The sequence below is a fragment of the Pollicipes pollicipes genome, unplaced genomic scaffold, assembly GCF_011947565.3.
Source record: "Pollicipes pollicipes isolate AB1234 unplaced genomic scaffold, Ppol_2.1 Scaffold_2565;HRSCAF=3011_pilon_pilon_pilon, whole genome shotgun sequence".
NCBI lineage: Eukaryota > Metazoa > Arthropoda > Thecostraca > Pollicipedomorpha > Pollicipedidae > Pollicipes > Pollicipes pollicipes.
The window spans coordinates 62,991-85,325 of record NW_023596138.1 but is presented as its reverse complement, the minus strand read 5'-3'; the positions used below and the strand labels follow the sequence as shown (position 1 = coordinate 85,325).

General features: G+C 51.2%; 1 protein-coding gene across 1 annotated transcript; it reads left to right on the top strand.

Moving 5' to 3' along the window:
* Positions 1-715: 715 nt before the first annotated feature.
* LOC119114543 (uncharacterized) lies at positions 716-18,444 on the top strand (the record flags this gene model as incomplete). Its single annotated transcript, XM_037238638.1, has 8 exons — positions 716-768; positions 1,781-1,891; positions 2,646-2,737; positions 8,371-8,499; positions 14,910-14,974; positions 15,990-16,060; positions 16,420-16,588; positions 18,295-18,444. Coding segments are annotated over 8 exons (840 nt in total), but the record flags the coding sequence as incomplete, so codon positions are not given.
* Between the last annotated feature and the right edge of the window lie 3,891 nt (positions 18,445-22,335).

The window sequence follows — 22,335 nt, the reverse complement described above, 5'->3', positions numbered from 1 at the left end:
AGGACAATGTAGGCTCAAAATAGCCGACATAGTATTGCAAAAGGATGAGTAAAGGAGTTCGGAAAATAGCGCGGTTCTACGTGTATTTTCCTCTATAACCGGCAAAACGCCAGGGGATCGAAAGAGCTTTCTGATATGAAGGTTTAGACCAGACTAAGATTCAGTCTCTGGCCGTTGTCAACTCCGCGCTGTCCAATACAGGCGCAGTTGTAAAGCATTTTTACTCTACTAACTCAATCGGTCTCTGGCCTAATCGCTCACCGTCGTTGATGTTTGATGTCTCCGTTCCATTGCAGATTTTAAGGTATGCCCGTTGCCCCTCACTCTGCACAATTTTGGTTAGTTTCAGTCCATACAGAAGCGGCCAGGAATCACAATATAATTTGTTACGCAATAGTCCGTCTACAGTTAAGGCATCAGGGCACCCTCAATGAAGGGCCTTTGCCGCGATATGTTGTGATGCACATAATCATAGCATCTATGTTCCTCGGAAGGCAATGGGAAAATTACTGGACTGTGCTATATTCCTTTTCCCAGCCATGAGTGTCACGCCGGGATGGTTGGGAAGTTAGGTCACGGACAAGGGACATACGGATCGGTAACGTCCAGCTAGGATAGGCAGCACCGCGACAAACAAACCTTTCACCCGACGCGCATGCTTCGTGTCGGGGCTGCCGCGCTGCCAGCTGACTGACCCTCCCCCCGCCCCCTGCAGCTGGGGGTCAGGCCAGACCGCGGCAGCGGGCACCACCAGCCACCGGTGACTCGGTGGGCCGTTAGTGGGGTCTGGCTCTCGTCACTGGCTGTGCTCGGACGGCCAGCGCCTCTCAAATGTCACAGAATCGTCCCGCATTGCTGGCGTGGTGTACTTCTTTGTCGTTCGTCCCCGGCGTAATTTTCGGCGATGACCGGCTGTGATGATCTTCGTTTACGACATGTCAGTTTTTGTCACGGTCACTGCTGATGTGCTGTTTCTGTTTTTTACACGTGCTACACGCCGTTCGACCTGAAGCATCACGTATTGCCCTGCCGTCTTCCTCCTCATTCGTTCATTCTTTTAGTTTATCATGCCGTGCGTTACATCCGTATTTCATTCGCTTCGTCGTGGTGGGATCTCTGCTACTCACGTCGCGCGTTGCACGCGTGATTTGTTACACTCCTTGGGGGGTCTCTGCTCTGTGATGGATGGGCTCTGCCATGACACTTAATGACGCCGCTGCCTGTGAAAGATGGTTCCTCTTGAGGCTGCACAATCTCAAAGTCATCGGTTTTTAGGTGAGAGAGATACAATCAAATAGCCAAACAGAGTATCTGCTTTAAGTGGCCTCCTCCGTAGACCGTATCAATAAAATAAATGTCATGCAGCTTTTCTGCTATATAGAGCAGGTATGTGCAGCCCGGAAAAACTTCCCTTACTTTGCTCCATACTCGGGAAACCGTTGGGTCATGGATGTGATTCAGATATTCCATAAATTATGCACGATATCATGTCAGAAACATTTATTCTGCCACACACTCGAGCCCCGTGTCATGAGAGAATGTCATGCAGCTTCACTCCTGCAAAGAACAGTTATATGCAGTCCGGAAAGCGATGCTTGCTTTTCTCCATATTCGGGAAGCCGTTAGGTTATACATATGATTCAGATATTTCATAACGTATGCACGATATCGAGAAATAAACACGCATGGTCTTGGCAGCCAAAGCACGCGTAAACTCAAATCACCACCACCAGCACAAGCGAGCGGCGCCGGCTCCAACGACCCTTCTCTCTGCGGACAGGCAATACTACTGCAAATGTCGCCCGGGCTTCTACGGCGAGCACTGCCAGTACGGCGCCCTCTGCGACCCGGACAACATGATCAACCCCTGCCTCAACAACGGCACGTGCAAGTAAGCGGGTGCTTACGTCGGCGGATCTGACCGTGCTGGATGTTACGTCTGCGGACATTTAACGCCGCCTCGCTGGCAACATGCCACTTGGGAGGGGTGGGGGAGGGGGTCTCTGTGGTCACGCGGTCCTTCGGTCACAGAGACGTTGCATGGTGTGTTTGTAAGCTGGTGTACGGTAGTTTTATTGATGAGACAGATTGGTGCACTTTACGACACCTTCAGCTCTGAGGAACACTAGCGTCGCAATCGAAGGCAAAGCAGTGTCTGCAAGTGAGGCGCACGGTTAAACAGTTCTGTCAGACAGCTGTTCGAAATCCGCGTTTGAAAATCCATTTTAAATGTTGAAGCCCGAGTGGCAGAAGCAGGCACTTTATTCTATAAATTTATTGCATATCCTGTCAAGCATCAAGCATAGAGCTTCCGTGAGCAGTTGTCACTACCAATACAGTTGTTTACAATCCCTTGCACTGACAGAGATCCATTGACAATGCTTTTGCGCATGACTCACGGCTCTGAAAGCTTCGATGTTGTCTGGCCACTCGACTGGTGACTGAGCGATGCCATATTCAGCCTGCCCCATCACCTGGCCGAGAGTTCGACCACATGGTCTGTGGTAGGCCGCTGATCTCGCCGATCCGGCGACGTCCCCTCCCCTCCCCGAGGTGGGTGTCACCCACGTCAGGTCCGCAATCCCCCCTCCCCCCCCCCCCCCACTCGCCGTCTGACAAGGGCGGCTCCTCTCCCCGTGCCGCAGACAACGGAGCAACTGGGTCGAGTGCAAATGCTACGATCCGTACAAGGGCCTGCGCTGCCAGATCAAGATGGACGGAGCCCAGAAACTCGACTGTAAGTGTTCACGGCCCAGGCGCCTGGCTCCCCTGGCTCCACAGGGTGTCTTTTTATACCGAGCGTCATGGCGTGTTCTGATTCGTCGATGCCGGGAGGCGGTGCACGCGGCCGATTGCCAATCAGGGCAGTGGTGACGGCGGCCGGACGTATACAGCACAGATGTCTGGCGGTGGCGACAGACCTAGCAGAAGCGCAGTTCTCACACGCTACGCAGTTATGAAATGAATTTTCTAGTTGTGCGATACGCATGACGGGCACACATCTTTTTCGTTTTGCTTGGATTTCCTTTTGTTTGGATTTCCTTTTGTTCCCTTGGTTTGGACCGAGACCTGTGAGCGTACGGGACGCCGAAAACGGATCACTGTGTTGTTAATAAAGTTCTACAGTTTATCCGTCGGTGCCGCGAGGTGTCATCGGTGTACGCGTATTTTGTCAGATGCAATGGACGTGTACTTTGCAGTGATATATTTATCTCTCGGGTAACTGTAGTAGATCTTCATCTGCAAGTCACTATTTATAAGAACATGACAGAAATATGTCTCAAGACGTCACATGTGGCTCATTCGTTATTAGTTAGGTGATTGCGTTAGGTATAACAAGCTCGCACACATGACCAGATGTAAGTCTCTGTATTGGTTTCCATGGCGGGCATGACGCAAATTAGTCGTGTTATGCATCAATGTAGTTTTATGGACGAACACTTATATTCATTGTCCTTTTTTGGGCAAGGCAGAGCTAAATCTGCTACACCGGAGACATCTCTGTATTGTCAAGTCTCTGTATTGGTTTCCATGGCGGGCATGACACAAATTAGTCGTGTTTTGCATCAATGTAGTTTTATGGACGAACACTTATATTCATTGTCCTTTTTTGGGCAAGGCAGAGCTAAGTCTGCTACACCGGAGAAATATACGTGAGTGGCTGTAAGACAACACATACAAAATGTTTACAGTCTGCACATGTTCGAAATTTTCAATTAAAAGTGGTATTCCCCATTTGTATGGGGGTTTTAAACTGAAATAGTTATTTTGAAGGCCATACAATGCAGCTGACAGGCATGCCATTAATATATCATGCCCTTAGCAGGGTAATCGTAGAATAACTTAAGCATAGCACCATAACGGGGAATGCAAATGCAAGTAAAAAAAAAAAAAACGATGCCACCGGGGAGAAAATAGAGGAACACAACTAGAAAATATAAATACACACGTAAATAACACCATGGAATAAATTCTGCACACATTAACCAATGACACAACCCCGCGGTGAGTAAAGGTACCACGAGTGAGCCGTCACGACATCCATTATACCGGTAACTCTAACTTAAGTCTGGCAGCAACTCTGACGTCATAAAAACGGCCCATGACATCATCAACCCATGACATACTGAGGTGCATTGCTACTAAATGATAAAATTATATTATTTAGAGCATTATAGTTTATTTAAAAGCACTGCAATAGTTACAAGTGAGCTTTTTGCATCATATGTGATATTTACCTCAATACCTTCAAATGTGGAACAGTCGTTTCGGCATGCGATCGGCCGGGCAACGATGTGTTATCCACACACCGAATGCAATTCATTTTTATATCGGTGCTGGGAGTAATTCCTTTATTACAGCAGCGTTTTGCGAAGACGCTGTATAACTTTTTTGCTTTTATGTTGTGCAGTTCTGTTAATCATCCAATGTGTCTTGAATGTCTTTTATTCTTGTCGCACTGCTTTGATTTCTTAGATCTTCACATGGCAGGGTTTTAAGATCACCCTCTTAGCCGATTACATGTTGCTGGTCCTCCCGCTGATGCCGAAAGGTAGGATTTCATGTCCCAAAATGAAGAATTTGGTATTCAACGACGTTCAGTTCCTTTTTGTATAACTTAAGTGCACCTCCTTGATGACGACGTGTATCTCTTTTGTACAGGTACAAGCGTTTTCTATGCCATTATTTCTTACATTTAGCTTTTCATCTTGACATTCGATAGGTCAACGTCATGACTTTGCACTCATGACGCCATGACGGTCATACTGTCTTTAGGGCCCGTATGTTTGTCAGGAACAGTTCATCGCATTCCACAAACGAGCGTATTAATAGACTCCCTCCGCAGATATTTTCGGCCCTGGGCAAAATCTATACAACTTGTGCGCCTATGACCTGCATCTCCTCAGTTGTGTGTTACACACTAATTGTTGTATGCAACGCTGTTATAGACTCCCAGCTGGATTGCTTGTCGTAGCTTTTCAAAATCTAATCGTTTTTCTGTGCAGTGCCCGATTCAACTTCTGCCCTTTTCTAGCCATTTTCGTGTAATCGCCAAACCGGCCCAGTTAGAACGTGGAAATTTGAGAACGTTTTCCAGATGCCAATTTCATATACGCTGACAAAATATTGACACTCTTCATCGTCTAAAGGCGGATCCATAGGTACATGATTCGTTTGGATGCATCGAAACACAAGCCGCTGCATTTTCAGACGCAAACAGTGGTAGATTAGGGAAATCGGGGCTATGTGGGCCCCAGAACTATTTGGTGAATTGAAAATCCCTTCGTCGCCATATAAGAAGCATCTCCAGTAGTTTGCTTTTGCATGGGCAGGGGTTCGGACCCTTTTCGTACGGGATGTCGCAAAGTGATGCCATTTTTCGAAAAGCTGCAAAATGTTTGCTTTCACGAGGCCGTCTCGTGCATCTGCGTGTAAACTTTATATGTACATAGAATCACACCTTTTTGCTCATTTCTCGTTGAGACTTTAAGTATCATCCCAGCAAAGTCCCACCTTCCTTTCAGCAGTTAAAGCGACTATTTGAAAAAAACGTTTTCATGTCTCCAAACAGATAATGAATCACCATAAATCATGTTTCTTAGCGGCTGAACTGCCACGGACAAATGTCGAATGAATCACCATAAATCATGTTTCTTAGAGGCTGAACTGCCATAGAAAAATGTCGATGATATTCAAGGATAAACAAAGATGGTGAACCAACATTGTTTTCGTTTGTGAAATCGATATTTGGAGAGGAGAGAGGGATTGACAGTTGCAAAGACCCGTGCGCGTCGAAGCCTTGCAACAAGCATGCGTTTTTCTCACACCGCCCTTTGTATCTCGCAGCTGTCATTTATCGGTAACATTGTAAGACGGATACAAGTGTCAGAATATGGATGGAGGGGCAAACGCACTGTTCACTATGTTGTAGGTAATGTTTTCTCGATATTTTATTAAGTTGTTAATTTGTTTAGGCCCGGCACTAAGTAGATAAGCGGATGTTTGCCTCTATATACTGCCTTTGTGCGCTTTTCGGACCACGATATTCACCATATCTAAGCGCAGGAAAAGTTAGGATATTTCATTGATTAGTTTCAAAACTTTGAAACCTTATACTTCAACCCTCCTGAGCGCACCATTGACTTTTTTGTAAAGACTTCGGCCTTTGGATTGAGGTCCTCAGAGCGGAAGACGATATCCAGTCCTGGCGTCGATTTCCCGAGGATATTCAAGGCGGAAAAGAGTATTTGAGGACGAAACGCCAAACCAAGGGTAAGGCTCCGTGGCAAGGCAGGGCTCAAGGCGCTGTAAGATATACACCAGAGGCAAGAGGTTAGGCTACGCGACCACTGCTGGATGCGTTAGAGATCAAGGCTAGGCTACCCTGCGGCCAACAAAACATAAAATAGATGTTAGTAAGGCGATGTGGCCACGATTCGAGAAATTTTGAAATAAGTCTCTGGGGCCAAGATGTAAGCCGGGTGGGGGGGGGGGGGCGGGTCAAGATGTAAGACGCTGGGGACAAGATGTAAGACGCTGAGCCAGTGGCCATGACGTTCGGTGTAGCTGAGGCAGACGTCTGCTTCCGATGGTGTGCTGCTGGATGGCCCGATTCCCGGCAGCCGGCCACGTCAACTATCAGCAGGGGTCAGGTCACCGCTTCTTCTGCCAGGTCATTAAGTTGTTCCGTACTGCTCTTCATCGGCACTGCTTCATGGAACCGCAAACCGGTGCGCGGCTCGATCGACGCGGGCTGCGCCGATCCGGTGCTAAGTTGTGTTGCCATCGCCTGGCGGTTTCTGTTATCTTGTTCTGCCCCAGGTAGGTTGTTCTATCTCCATCCTTCCTCCCGAATTAAGGACTGCTTACTGGCTCTATTACGGAAATCGAAGTTGTGCAAGGAGTGTGATTATAATTTGTGGCTGTGAAATTATATTTTTGTGCCGGGCTGCGTTAGGTTTATGGATGCCCAAATAAAGTCATTCCATATTATGTGGTACTAGGCTTGCCTTAAACGTGGGTGCTAGCAAGCCTAAAACATCGGTGCCTTACATTGTCTCGACAGATGAGGGCATCTTCCGTTTCATTGGCGACTTCTACGTCTGAGATACGTGTGACACAATGCAGTTGGAGGTACGATAGTAATCTGCAAGAATTGTACAAGGGGTACTTTTTTCTCTTCGCGACAATGAAGCTTATTGCGAATAGTGAAAATTGCCCTGGTGGACTCCTCTGCATATTGGGAATCTCGGTTGAGTCCGTAGTCCTGGGTATGTAACGGGCGGAATATTTTTGGCACGTTTTTGGGAGCACTAATGCACATATATCGCAATGAAAATTGCTAACCTGACCTCGTGAACATTCTTAAAGTAGCTGCACTAAAAGGTGATAACCTGGGTGCTCGCGTCGGTACTCATTTGCTGCGGTATCCTTCATTTGGTCCGTTCATACGACACCTTGTCTGCCATTGCTGACATGCCACCAGAAGAGGTACGAGAGACACACTTAGTCACTACAATCTATTGTGGTTTTATTGAAACCGTTTGACACACAACATTCAAGATAAAAGATCGCACCCGGGTGCATTCGGGACCTCTGCAATGGCTCCCATAGTGACTGCATGTGATGGATTGTTCGGACCCTGCCAGTAGTCTGACAGGGACGGTGGGTCGGCGGAAGGGGCAGAGGGGGTAACAGTCTTTAATTTTAAGGTATGAGCGAGAGCATGAGCCTTACGGCGTTGCATGACAAAAAACCGACTCCGCTGCTCCCCTAAGACTGAACAGAAGGCTTGTCTTGAATAGACTCTGCCGCCTCTGTAGCATGTTCCCATGCTGGGGTGACTGCTAAGCGACGGCGTTCCGGCGGGGCGCTTTGTTACAGCTGCTGGGCGGGCCTGATGGGCCTAATGGACTGCTGAGGCCGGCCTGATGGGCTGCTGAGCAGGCCTGATGGGCCGCTGAGCAGGCCTGATAACTGCTGAGCGGGCCTGATGGGCCGCTGAGCAGGCCTGATGGGCTGCTGAGCCGGCCCGATGGGCTGCTGATCCACCATAACGGGCTGCTGAGCAGGCCTGATGGACTGCTCCGCTGAGCTGACCAACACCGCTGTGCAAATGGCGGCAGCATTGCCTCACCTTATCTTTTGACAGGTGCTGCTGATCCGGGCTGCTGCGGCGCTGAGACGATGACCAGCGGCTATCCGACGGGGCTACTCGTTACGGCTGCTGAACTGGCTCGCTGCTCTAATCAGCCTCGGCGCTCTGACTGCCCCCTGTTGCAGCTACCGTCGTGGCATGCTGGTCTGCTGAGCTGCTGGGCTGCTGAGCCGCTGGGCCGCTGCGCTGGCTGACGGGGCGCCTCGTTACAGATTGCCGCCGACGCTGGTCGCTTGCGTGCCAGCAGGACTGTGTGCGCGGCGAGGGGTCCAAACGGGGCAGGTGCGTCTGTCATCAGGGATACCAGCTGCAGCCCGACGGCGCAAGCTGCCGGCCCACAGGTGTGCTCCACGTCAGTGCAACGCCTCCCGCCGCTCAGCGGGTCACACTAGTTTTGTCCTCGCCGAATATGGTTCTTAATTTATCTTAAGCGATTTTATTCTCTTTTCATGTGGTGTTTATGGAGACACGAACGCAGAATCGTGTAATTCCAACATTGCTGGCAACAAAGGGCATGTCACCGAATGCCATTGAAAATATGATGAACTCACAAAGTGAGATAGACAAGAAGTTAAGCCCAGCGACCATCCAACATCAACGTTAACCGTGCATTTCACCGTGCGGTCTCAAATCCATTTACTCTTTTTAAACATGTTTCAACATGTCTGTTTTTACCACGATTGCTGAACCTTGGGACTTCAGATGTTTGCAGTATCCAACCAGCGGGACCCGCGTATCCAACAAAATGCGTGCGATCATTGTCAAAAACATTTCTGTGACCTGTCCTGGACTGGTGAGGTGGGGTGTCCGCAGAGACTTCACTGGAGAGAGTACTTTACTTAACATGTGTAAGTATATTAACTGAGGTAGAGTCTCTTCAGTATTCTTCAAACGCAAGATTTAGTCCAATACAACACTTTCTTTTCATCCCTGCTCCAGGCGGGCTCTTCGTTAACGGTATTTTGGGTAGGAGGATGGGTCTGGAGAAATACTAAGATCTTGGGAAATATTGAGTCAATTATGCAAATAAATATGCGTGGTTTGACAGCTGTCGACATGATCTATATTTCTAAGAGATGCATAGAAAACTATGTTCCACAATGACGACAGGAAGAGTTGAGCTAACCCTAAATGTTAAGGGCATGTTTGATACGGAACAGTTATCACTGATGTCGACCGATTTCAACGCGACCAACGGACAACGGCTGGTAACAATTTCCAGTCTGACAGATTGGGACGATATGCTGTAACTGAAACTTCATGCATACATCCAGGAGGTAGAAAACGGATTGCCGACAAAACTTGTTAAGACGATTTTTCATTGAGTGTAAGTCGGGCAAAGCGATTTTGCCCTACTTTGTTGTCATAAATGTAGGTGCAATCCAAAGTTTTGGCATAGGTGGAGTAAGGTTGCCTATTTAGGTGGTGAAGAGGGGAAACTACGTGATTGATCAATGATACTGTCGGCCACAATGCTCATATACTCCATAATTCATCATATTGCCCGTATATGTATTTAGGGGCGTAATTTTGCAATTAAGTTCATGAGGGCTGGGCGGGGAAAATGGCCACATCTACTCAAAGTACACAAAAAGGGATTTTGCCCCCAAATTTGAGCCCCGTAACATCTTTTTTACTGGAAACCCATTTGGCTGTTTTTGCTTTGTTACATACTCATTTTGCAACTGTCCTATTCATTGGAAGTACCTTTTAGCCTGTGGACGCAAGACAGTGCGCACACTGCCGAAGAGATCACGATCTTTGAATGATCGCCAAATTCCGCTCGCGGTTGCTCCCAATATGTGGTCTTGGGACGACCCTTCGCGCAATGTGTCCGATTTTTTTACGTAGTACGCAACAAACGCAAAGGAAACTTCACAAAATCGCATTAACCTATTCAAAACCGGCAACTTTGCTGATTTTGGAGCATCCTGCGAAAAACCCACCGGGGAGTTCTCCCCGTCCTGCCCAGACAAGAGTTAAAGGAATTTGGCGTATCAGACAGTTGCAGGTAACGTTGCTTTGATTCCTTTAAAGCGCGTCGCAGGAAAACCAATGGGAATATCCTTGTGATAGAAAGAAGCTGGCATGACACTGACCTTTAACACAATCATGCAATAAATACGCGAAATACCGAAAGTAGATACATCACTGTGCAAAGCGCGAAAATGCTATTGCATTTTTATGTGGCATGTAACTATAAACGCACTGTGTTCAACGCGAGCCAAATTTGTAACTGAAACCTGGCCATCCGCCAAGCACGAGGGGAATGCGGTCTGCTGGGACGGATGCTTTTTCTTTTTTAATGAGCCTTATGTCCGCGACAGCCACGAACTCCTCTCGATAGGCTCACGCCATTCTCACGACCCCACTCCTCTCATTTGATGAAAATTTAATGAGTGAGGCTCTCATTAACTGCAAAACCGGTATGGGAGAATGGACAGGATGATAAATCGGCTTTCTGCTCGGGTGAGCGGCATCACTGTTTGCATAATGTTTGGCTGTCTTTTTCTCGGGCGGTGTTTAGGGATCAGTTAATGATGAGAACGACCTCCATAACCATGCATGCATCACAGCCTCGAAAGTTTCTGGCAGCTCCGAGCCACGATCTCGCGACTCGCAGATTGATGTTCCAGCTACTGCGCTACCGGTGATGAGGGCTAGTGGAACGTTAGATGGTCATTTTACCCGTCTTACGATTTTGGCGGGATTTCGTAGCATCGGTAGCCATATTAGGCTGGTGTCTCCGCTGGGCTTGCTGATGCAATGCAAACACGGTACCATGGGTGTTTCTTCCGTAGTCTCTCGTACTTTCCAGGGCAGCTTTTGGTCGATCATGGTCATTTCGTTCGTCTTACGACGGCGACCGATCGTCGACACACAGAAATGCTGAAAAGAAAATGGGAGAAGGGTTTTTGGTAGGTAAACATCACAAAAACGTGATCCGTCATAACATCAAGCTTGCACACATCCACCGTGTATCCCGAGAGGTAAAAACGCATTAGGAGTAATAGCGTCGGTGTATGAATCGCGAGATAGCGGGTTCGAAGCGAATAGTAAGATTCGAGACTTTTAGCCATGGATAGCTGTACGCCAAACATCATCATACGATTCCCTCATGGCTGTCACGGGCGTACTGTCGTGTTGAGCACGTGGATCAATCGTCTCACGATGGTCTTGCCACAGACATATTCACTGCACATTTATGCACCACACATTCCAAACCTAACGACCTACTGCAAACGACCTAAGCCTGAGTCTGCCTCATCACATTTAAGAGCACATCATTGGTTCGGAGCTATGAATCCATAGCAGCTCGACGAATAAATGGAAACCCATGGAAGTAAGAACTCAACCTCCCCCTCACTCCCGAAATGTAACGCGACCCGCACCTAACAAATACCTCCACACACACACCCAACACACCCCTGTCTGAACAGATCCCCGGCCGATACCCGTTACCTGCATTGACATACTGCACTGCTCGTGGACTTCTGCACGACCTCATGCATGATCTGCATTGCAAAATGGGTATCCGAGCATGCGCGCCGCGAAGTCATGTACCCAAGCCACGCTGGACGTGGAAACGGCGTACAAGCGGCGCCAGGTGTTTGCTGTCTGGGCTGAGTTATCTCACGGTAGTGCATCTGTCGGACTACTGGTCTGCCGGTCCTGCGCGGCTGCCGCAGCTGGGAACGACTGCTGTCGGTTCAGGTGTCATGAATAAAACACTGCACACCGCCTCCACGCCAAGCGCGCAATTCTTCCGACCGCTGGTGGACTGGAGTCGTCTTTTTGTGGCATTGTTGGCCTCATGGACGTTCGTTACGTAATGTAATGTTAATGCAGGTTTGAAACCGATTATCCCTGCGTCGGATCCTGTACACTGGTGACGTCACCGCCTCACGTCTGTTGCGTCACCTGGTGACGTCATCGCTTCACGTCTGATGGGTCAGGCTTGACGGGGGTCAATGTTGGAATACACCTCATGACTGGAATGCAGCTGGCTTGGCCATATGACGCTCCCAGATTGTGATGCGGGAGCGCCCGCCATCATGTCCGCTTGGAACGTCGCGACGCCTTGGCCTGTTTACGCCATCTCGAAATTACTGATGGATAGGCTGTCTGCTCTGACAGAATGCTGGCTTCTGTTTGGCGCCGTTTTGTTTTGCGCGGCAGACCTCCACGCGCCACTACCATACACGGATTCCAGCAGTTTGATACATTCCTATGCTCGTTCTGTTTCTATGCAACAAATTCAGCGAATGATAACGTGCTCACTTATTCCAGGGATTCTATCCCCTCCCCCCCCCCCAGTTCTCCAGCAATTGCATAGCGAGAGAAAATGCATGACACTTGGCGTCAACAATAGGGATAATGCACTTTTCGTATTGCTAGTTTGCGAAAGGCACTTTGTGCAGTACAGACAGCTGACATGGAAGCTAAAGTGTAGCCATTGAGTTGATTTCCCTATGTCCAAAAAATCAAACATGCAATAAACAGGCGCCCGTGTAGCCGGCTGAATGCGATGCGCTCGGGCCGGGGATCACTTGCAGCCCTCGCCCCACCCCCCACCTCCCTTCTTCATCAGAACTCTCAAATTTACGTAAGTTGCTCAGTGCATTAGCGAGGAGCATTATTCACATAGATAAGACAATAGTATTAGCCTTATTCCTCGGGGAAAAACCAGGAAAATGGAGATACAGTTGTGTTATACCAACTGTATCTCCACTTCCTGGTTTTTCTCCAAGGAATAAGGACAATACTACTGTCTTATCTAGAGCTCTCAAATATCAAAAGAGCCGTGAAAATAAAGAGCATGCAAGGTAGGTAGAGCTCCACGTGAACTCTGTGTCAAACTTTGAGGTCTCTGGGCCATGAATTCAAGGTTAAATAAGGTAAAATGGTCAACCTTCAGACTGGTGTTCGAAGTGCTCAGACTTCCTCAGGCAACGAAGTTAAACTCATAGCATTTTAAAGCAAAAGGTACTGGTGCTCATATCAGGTCAATAATATTACTTGATCTTGAAATATTAAGGTAACAGCTAACCCTCAAATTGTTTTCATATTTTGATTTACAGCCGGCGCCAAGAACTACGCTAGGCAGCATCTTCCTGCAAGCAAGCGGTTGATCACAGTCACTTCTGGTCAGTGACCTGCCCTGACCTCATGAAGTCAAACAAGATATGTTTTGATGACCCTGTGCTCAAGGAATTCAAAGCGGCTTTAAAATCCATCCCATTGAGCGAGTTTTCCAGTAATAAAGCGGCTTGGTTTTTACCTTGATTTGACACCAATTTCTGACCCGAGGGCAATGCAATTAGTTTAAATTCTAAGTGCGATTGTCTAATAATTTATAAAACCATTTTAAAGTTGCATGACTTCGTCTGACAATCCGTTGGCACGTCAGGCCGAACGGTTTGCTAGAGGTTACCTCCACTAACAACCATGCCCTGATTTCGACCGGCTTTAAGCCAGCGAACTTGCAGGGGATATTTTGGTTTTAGATACAAAGATCGGTCATTTAGTTGGATAAATCACGTCGTTCGGAAGTTTTTCCGAAGAAAAAAAATGTTTGGGGTTGGGATCAAATTGCCTCGGCCCACCCGAGCGCGTGTGAAGCGGAGTTACATAATGCGTGATATAATGAGCTCCTGTATGAACACTTAAGAATATTTTTCAAAGTCGATGCAACGAAGAATAAGCGAGTGTCGTTTAACCTTCCCCCTGATCCACTGGTTTTAAAATTTAGCTGATAAGAGGAGCCGATGCGACTTACCCCTTGTTGTTTCCAAACCGAGAACGAGTGAGGCTCATGGAATAACCAGTGGAGAGATCCTCTACGATACCATGGGAATTGAGCAAAATGATGCTCGGTCAACAATTGCCTGCACTTTGCCAGCTAAAAGATAAACTTTTCCTGAAAATCGTATTTTCCAGGTTTACATGCCAATACTTACGGAGCCATGCGAGGCAGCCATGTGCTCCTTGTTTTCTTCCGAGTATGTTGGTGTGTAGTTTTGTATGTTTTGGTCATAGTTGTATGATGTAGTTCATGTAACAGCGTCGTGCCCGTTGTGCGTGACTGACGGATCCGTCCGTTGCCAGCCGCCGGTCTCGCCGGTCGTAGATTACAGCTGGCCGACGTACCGGCAGTGCAGTGTCTGAAAAACCGCCACTTCGCGTTGCCACTCGGAGATCAGAAAAAGCTAGAGACATATCTAGCGACATAAGCTATAGCTGCATAAACTCTAGCTAGCTATATAAGCTAGATAGGGACATAGGGTGCTCGAACATTTGCAATGAACTCCAACGTAAGAAGGGGTTAACTCCAAACAGATGAACTGAGCCTTCTGAAAATTTGGGCGAGATTGCGCGGCACGCCAGAGAGATATTCACAGAAGACCTTCTAAAGAGGGGGGAGGGGCGGGGATCGCATCAGACAGCCAGCCCACCCCGCCGCCAGGGCGATGATCAAGAATTATTTGCATCGTAACATGCTGGAAAGGCACACGTGGATTTCTTCGACACTCACCATTGAAATGGCATTTGCTCGTAACATATTGCGCTGGCAATTTTCCGGCAGTGTATGACGTTTGTACCTGAATAATTATTGCAAACAATTGTTCGCAAATAAGGACAAGGTCCGTACGCCCACACTCACCACAGTGCATGGCCTAGCACCTTGTTCGTACCACGCCGCTCCGCGCCGCCATCTGGTCCGCTATGACCCCGTTCTCGGCCTCCGCAGCTCTGCGCCGCTATATCATCGAGGTGACGATCCGTGACCGGGACATCCAGCTGGACGACACAAACGTGAGCGCCTCGCTGCGATGAGCCCTACCCACGTCAGCCACGCGGGCCGTCGCCATCGACGAGCCGACCCCAGCAGAGGGCCGTCGTCACCGACGAGCCGACCCCAGCAGAGGGCCTCTCTATCGGCGAGCCGACGCCAGCAGAGGGCCGTCGCCATCGACGAGCCGACCCCAGCAGAGGGCCGTCGCCATCGGTGGTCCAATCCCAGCAGAGGGCCGTCGCCATCGGTGGTCCAATCCCAGTAGAGGGCCGTCGCCATCGGTGGTCCAATCCCAGCAGAGGGCCGTCGCCATCGGTGGTCCAATCCCAGTAGAGGGCCGTCGCCATCGGTGGTCCAATCCCAGCAGAGGGCCGTCGCCATCGGTGGTCCAATCCCAGTAGAGGGCCGTCGCCATCGGTGGTCCAATCCCAGCAGAGGGCCGTCGCCATCGATGATCCGACCCCGGCAGGGGCCGTCGCCACCGACGAGCCAATCTCAGCAGAGGGCCGTCGCCATCGGTGGTCCAATCCCAGCAGGGGCCGTCGCCATCGATGATCCGACCCCAGCAGGGCAGCGCTGTTCGCGCCGGCTGCGTCCATATGGCCTGTTCTCGGCTGTTTGTTTGTGGTTTGGTGGTGATTGATACGGTAGACGTCCCTGACCGGCGGCTGGACGGTCCACTCGGCATGCCTCCACGGGGCGGTCCGAGAGGCGCTGGTGGCGGTCCAGGATCCACCCCACAGGATTGGCGGCGGTCCCGGGTCCACCCCATGAGACTCGCTTCTGCACAGTGCCATTTCCACCCTCAACAGCTCGCTATTGCCCAGTGTCATTGTCAAAAAATGCTTGTCCGGCTTAAAGTAAGCTTTGTTTGATTCACGCCACGCATCGCGTACTAGTGGTGGGATTTCGCGGGTCTGTCTTACCGTGGTCGACGTCATGCCGGGGTTGTCACGTCTTCTCCGCGCGACATCTCCAGTAGGCATGTGAATGAATGCTGTATGTCGTAAGATATGATGCGATATCTGTTTACAGATCGAAGCTCGCTTTCGTTTCAATCGCACACGGTTTCAAGACTCCAAGCCTCTTCGAATAATTGAAAACCCGTGAGTGAATCATCGCATCCGTTCAATTTTTCAGGCTCAAATGTTCTGCCAGTCACCCTTGCAAGTTATTGATCATGTCTAAGACATTCCTATGTTATTATAGTTCCCCTGATGAACATTCCTCACAGACACTTCCATTTCGGATGGGCGGCGTATCTTCTGAACGCCACCTGACTGATTGCGCACTGGCGCCGGTGGTGCTGGCGCTGACGCATGTCTGTCGCCGGTGGTGCTGGCGCTGACGCATGTCTGGGCGCCGTCCGCCGACGCCGCTGACACTCGCCCTGCCGGCAGCGCGGGCAGTGCCCGGCACCAGCTGCAGTTCTCGCTGACGCCGCTGACACTCGCCCTGCCGGCAGCGCGGGCAGTGCCCGGCACCAGCTGCAGTTCTTGCTGACGGCGCTGCTCGCGGACGAGGCGGCCGTGTACGGCTGGGTCGCCGACGCGGTGCGTCGCGGCCGGCTCGGGGACGTGCGCGTGCGCCCGCTCCGGTTCGGCTTCCGGTCCGAGCCTGAGCTGCTCATCATGGTGAGGGTCCCGGCGGACCAGCGCGGCAGTCACTCAGGCTCAGCACGGGTTACTGCTGCCGCTGCTGCAGCCGTACGCCGAACTTGACGCGCAAACTACAGCACTTACAAACAACTTGCGCTGAAAGGCTCCCGTGAGCTTAGCCGTGCAGGAACTGGCTGGGCGCCTTCTTCCGCCTCACTATTATCGTTAAAGTTTGACTGGTCCGCCAAGCACGTCAGACTGGCCTGTCCGCTGACTTTGCCAGAGCTTGACTGGTCCCGTGTCTGGCATGGTCCGACCGGCTGACGGGACCGTCGAAATCTGACTGGTCACTCGTGTTGGTCAGAGGCTGACTGGTCACTCGTGTTGGTCAGAGGCTGACTGGTCACTCGTGTTGGTCAGAGGCTGACTGGTCACTCGTGTTGGTCAGAGGCTGACTGGTCACTCGTGTTGGTCAGAGGCTGACTGGTCACTCGTGTTGGTCAGAGGCTGACTGGTCACTCGTGTTGGTCAGAGGCTGACTGGTCACTCGTGTTCATCATAGAACCACCGTTGCGCTGTGTTCCGCAGAATCTGACCGGTCCTCTGCGTCCGTCACGGTGTGGCTGGTCCAGATGTCCTTCAGGGTGTGGCTGGTCCAGATGCCCGTCAGAGTGTGGCTGGTCCAGATGCCCGTCAGAGTGTGGCTGGCCCAGATGCCCGTCAGAGTGTGGCTGTCTCAGATGCCCGTCAGAGTGTGGCTGGCCCAGATGTCCGTCAGAGTGTGGCTGGCCCAGATGTCCGTCAGAGTGTGGCTGGTCCAGATGTCCTTCAGGGTGTGGCTGGTCCAGATGTACCGTCAGAGTGTGGCTGGTACAGACTGTCCGTCAGAGTGTGGCTGGTCCAGACTGTCCGTCAGAGTGTGGCTGGTATCAGATGACCGTCAGAGTGTGGCTGGTCCAGATGTACCGTCAGAGTGTGGCTGGTCCAGACTGTCCGTCAGAGTGTGGCTGGTCCAGACTGACCGTCAGAGTGTGGCTGTCTCAGATGACCGTCAGAGTGTGGCTGGTCCAGATGACCGTCAGAGTGTGGCTGGTCCAGATGTCCGTCAGAGTGTGGCTGGTCCAGATGACCGTCAGAGTGTGGCTGGACCAGATGCCCGTCAGAGTGTGGCTGGTCCAGATGCCGTCAGAGTGTGGCTGGCCCAGATGTCCGTCAGAGTGTGGCTGGTCCAGATGTCCTTCAGGGTGTGGCTGGTCCAGATGTCCGTCAGAGTGTGGCTGTCTCAGATGACCGTCAGAGCGTGGCTGGCCCAGATGACCGTCAGAGTGTGGCTGGTCTAAATGTCCGTCAGCGTCTCATCCCCGTGTACTGTGCCTCCAGAATCTGATTGGCCCACCATTGCGTCAGAGTCTGTCCGGCCCTCCGTGTCCACCAGCACCTGATCGGTTTGCCGTGTCTGTCAGCGCCTGATTGGTTTACCGTGTCTGTCAGCATCTGATCGGTTCACCGTGTCTGTCAGCGCCTGATTGGTTCATCGTGTCCGTCATCGTCTGATGGGTTCACCGTGTCTGTCAGCGTCTGATGAATTCGCCGTGTCCGTCAGCATCTGATCGGTTCATCGTGTCCGCCAGCGTCTGGTCGGCTCAACGTGTCCGTCAGCATCTGGTCGGTTCACCGCGTCTGTCAGCGTCTGATCGGTTCACCGTGCCAATGAGAACTGACCGGTGCACTGCGTCCGCCAGGGGCTGACTGTCGACAACGAAGGCACTCCCAGGTCGCTGGGGTCCCAGGTGCGGCTGACCTGCCGGGTCCGTGGCGCAGCGACCGCTGAGGTGCGCTGGTACAAGGGTGGCGCGCTCATCAACGCCACCAGAGCCTCCACCATCAGGTGAGGCGGCACGGTCCATTCCAACCGTATTTGAGCGAGTTGGGAAGTTGACATGAGACTCGACTTGTATCATTTCGGGTTCGCATCATTATGGTTTGTCATTCGGCTTATCATCAGGTTTGTATAAATCCAGAAAATGGAGGTTTCGCCTTTAGCCGAACGTTATTTTGCTTCCAAATTTAAGGCCCGTTGTATCATATTACTGTTTGACCAGCCCTTCTTGGCATGCTTCATGCAGTGCGGGATAGACAATTTGTTCGTTACCACTGAACCAGCCAACAACCTTTCCGAACCCAACCCGGTGGTAGCCCAATGCTGCCCAGTGAGCTGGGGCGCACGCCATCAGTCATCTACAGTGCAAACCCTGACAGCGTAACAGAAAGACGACACCCGGGTCTGCTTATCTAGCGGTGTCTAAACACGGCCGGCGCGCCGCTCGCGCCTGCCCGCGGAGACGGCCGGGCGGCGGCGCTCCGTGCCCGCGCGCGCTCAGTGTGCAGACCGTCCACAACACGCGCACGGGACTTCCGACGACAGCTGCGGACTGCGGACTGCAAACGAGCGGACGGTGTCTCTCTGTGCCAGCGTGCACTCAGCGCGCAGACCGTCCTGAACACGCGCATGTGACACCCGACGACAGCTGCGGACTGCTGACGACAGCGCAAGCGACGGCTCGTCAGCTGTCTGCTCTGCGCACGGTGGATTGCCGTTCACCGGACAGGGCCGCAACCCAAAGCTACAGCCCTGTCGCCATCACTGGCCAAGATCTCTGGTTGACGACCTGTGCACGTGCAGGTCACAGTCACCATGAGGTGCTGCATCGGTTCAGCATTAGTGGCTGGAACACGGTACCCACATATTCACGGAAAGCTCGCTGCAACAGGAATTGCTACGCTGGAGACCGGCAGTGGCGGGTAAAGTCGTATAGCAGTAGGGGCAAGATAGTAGAGGAGATCAAGTAATTTAAGTGATAAACCTTCCCTGGTTTATCACTTAAATGGCTGAGGCTGAGCCGGTTCAGCCTTTATCACGCACAAAACAGCTGGAGTAGTAACTCATACTAAATAGTAAATAATACTAAATAAGCTTCAACAACATTATTTTAATTCGGATGACGGCTTTCGTCAGGTGACTGACGCCCAATCATTGAATCCATGAAGAACACAGTAAGCCGTGAACGTGAAATAGATTATCTTAACACTCCATGTTTCCCAAATTTACCTAAACATGATTTTCACTGAAGTGCTGAACATACATCGTACAGATGAATGTCCAACACAGTTCGCACCGATATGCGGGCCCAGCCTATCCCACCAAGCGGAGCATTATTACGGCGTGTGTATCCCCTACACGTTCCCTGCACGTCTTCGACAAAGCTTGCGCGACCACGTGGTGCATCAGGCCAGGCGCGCACTGTGGCCTGCCTCCTACGTGGAGGCGGGCATGCGCCCCGTGAGACTTTATTATCTGTTGTTGGAAAGGGTGACCTCTTAATCTAAGCCCGTATTTCTTCAATGATCTCACGGTCTTCCCTCCGCCTTCGTCTTCCCTTCTCTGACAAACCCTCCACAAAATGCCCGCTCCAAACTCCTTTTCATGTCAGGTTTCGCGTCGGACAGCGAGGTTCCAACCTCCAGTCGCCACGTCAACAATCATGTCCTTTCAGCTTTCCTCCACTCAAACTCCACAAAACCTCATGTCCTTTCAGCTTTCCTCCACTCCTCTTTCCTCATGTCCTTTCAGCTTTCCTCCACTTTTCAGCTCCACTCAAATCATGTCCTTTCAGCTTTCACCCCGCGTGCATTCCCACACTGGCAAAATCCGCCTTTAAACGTAGCTGATGACTTTGACACACTCTCCCACTCGATCCCCTGATCCTACAGGTCATCATATTACGTTAAAATGGCGGGAGCTTGCGCCCCCGTGCTTCTTCGAAGAGTTTGAGTCCCGACTACACCACTCTCGCGCTGTACCTCATCATCGTCGACATCATCGCCAGAAACAAACATATGTTCAACGCTAGTATCACTAGTCTCGGCCTCTGGCATCGTCTGTCCACCATCGTAATCAGTCCACCATCATAATCAGCTCACCATCATAATCAGTCCACCATCATAATCAGTCCACCATCATAATCAGTCCACCATCATAATCAGCTCACCATCATAATCAGTCCACCATCATAATCAGCTCACCATCATAATCAACAGAGGCCGGCACGGAATCAAGGCTACTTACAACGCTTGGCCTTCGTGAGTGTGCCAGCTCGGGCCGTGACAGCAACGCGAGGCGAAGGTCACGTACGTGACGCGAAACACCATCAGCTTCAACACTCTGGCATGACGCCACGCAGCTCACAGTACCAAGCGAACTCGGCACATTACAACGTCGACTAGAATCGCGTACCCGTATATGATCACCCACACTGTACCGACCTTGCTCTTCATACGAATTCGCATTCGCATCGGGGTCAATATCGCAGACTCGAGATGCAAAATTGAAGAGTGTCTGCAGGGCTGGAGGCAGGCCATCGTTGCGCGGCATCACGTTATACCTATACACAGCCTTCGCCACCGCACAACCCCGGCGTGCTGCGAGCGCCTTGACGGATCGGAAATATCGTTCCCCGACGGGGCATCTGAGCGATAACACTGTCAATGTCCTGCCACCCGAGCCGTCTCCAAACGGCGCACCTGGAGGGGCCGCAATCCGTCAGTGTTAAGAAATGCTGACCATCAACATGACAGACGTCCATGCTCACTTGGTCCCTACTTTGCATTACCTCCAGCGAACCATGTTGCCATCGCTGTGGATCGATAGACTGACAAGCTGGCCACTGGCGCACCACCTGCTGTATCTGTTTCCGCGCCGCGGATGGGTCCAGCCTCTGCAGAGGTGGAGCGTGCGCCTGATGTCCGGGTGCCCGCTGGTCTCGTGTACAGCCACGATGCCCCGTTCCGCCACGGCACTTCCGCGGGCTCCATGAGTCTCTGGGCCGCTTTAGCAGAGCCGAGCGACAGCCACATCTTCGCGACTCTAGCCAAGATGTCGGCCCTGTTTTCGGCCGACGAACGGAACAATCTTAACCTTCAGGTCAATATCGTAGTTAGCAACGACGCTCTTGATCGCTTCCAAGCGTCTCCGGATGAGCAACTCATTTGCCGCTTTCGTCTTCAACCGCGCCTTTCCAGACAGAGCGTCAAAGAGCCAGTAATACACAGTCATCGAGTCGGTGACGAGCGTGAAACGCTCCATTTTCCTTGTCACTTCGATACTTATTCCCCAAACCACGGCATCTGCTCAGCGAGGTTGGTATGGCAGTCCATGCTTTACGGAGCCAGCATGCATCTTCGATAACTTCTTCTTCAACTTAAAGGACGGCTCCTAGGCCGAGACAGCTTGCATCAGCCCACGTAACAGCGTCAGTCTTGGCCACGTCCCACCTCGTTCGAGCGGGATCTGATGCTCTGACACGCTGAAGTCTCTGCCATGCAACTGAGGACCGGTTATCTCATCGTCCCAGCTGGTTGTCCCCACATTGGCATGCCTCTTTAAGTATGACGTCACCACACGCAGCCAACCACAAACAAGAAGTGACTGGTCAGTCGACCACAGATGGAGAACACAGTCCGCCTCGTTCTCTTTGACGGCAGCTCGATGTCGCTTTTCGCTTGCCGCCAGGACAGTTCATGCCATTACTCCCGGACTATCAGCCTCAGCATGTGAGCTCCGTCCTCTGTGCTCAAGAGGTTGCACACCAACCCATGCTGCTCCAGATGAGCCCTCGCCTCATCTGAACTCATGACGTCTCCCATCACCAGGACGTCGTCTACGCGCGGACTGATGCGGCACCTATCTTTTCATCCCAGCTAAGCGCGATGCTCGACACCTTCCT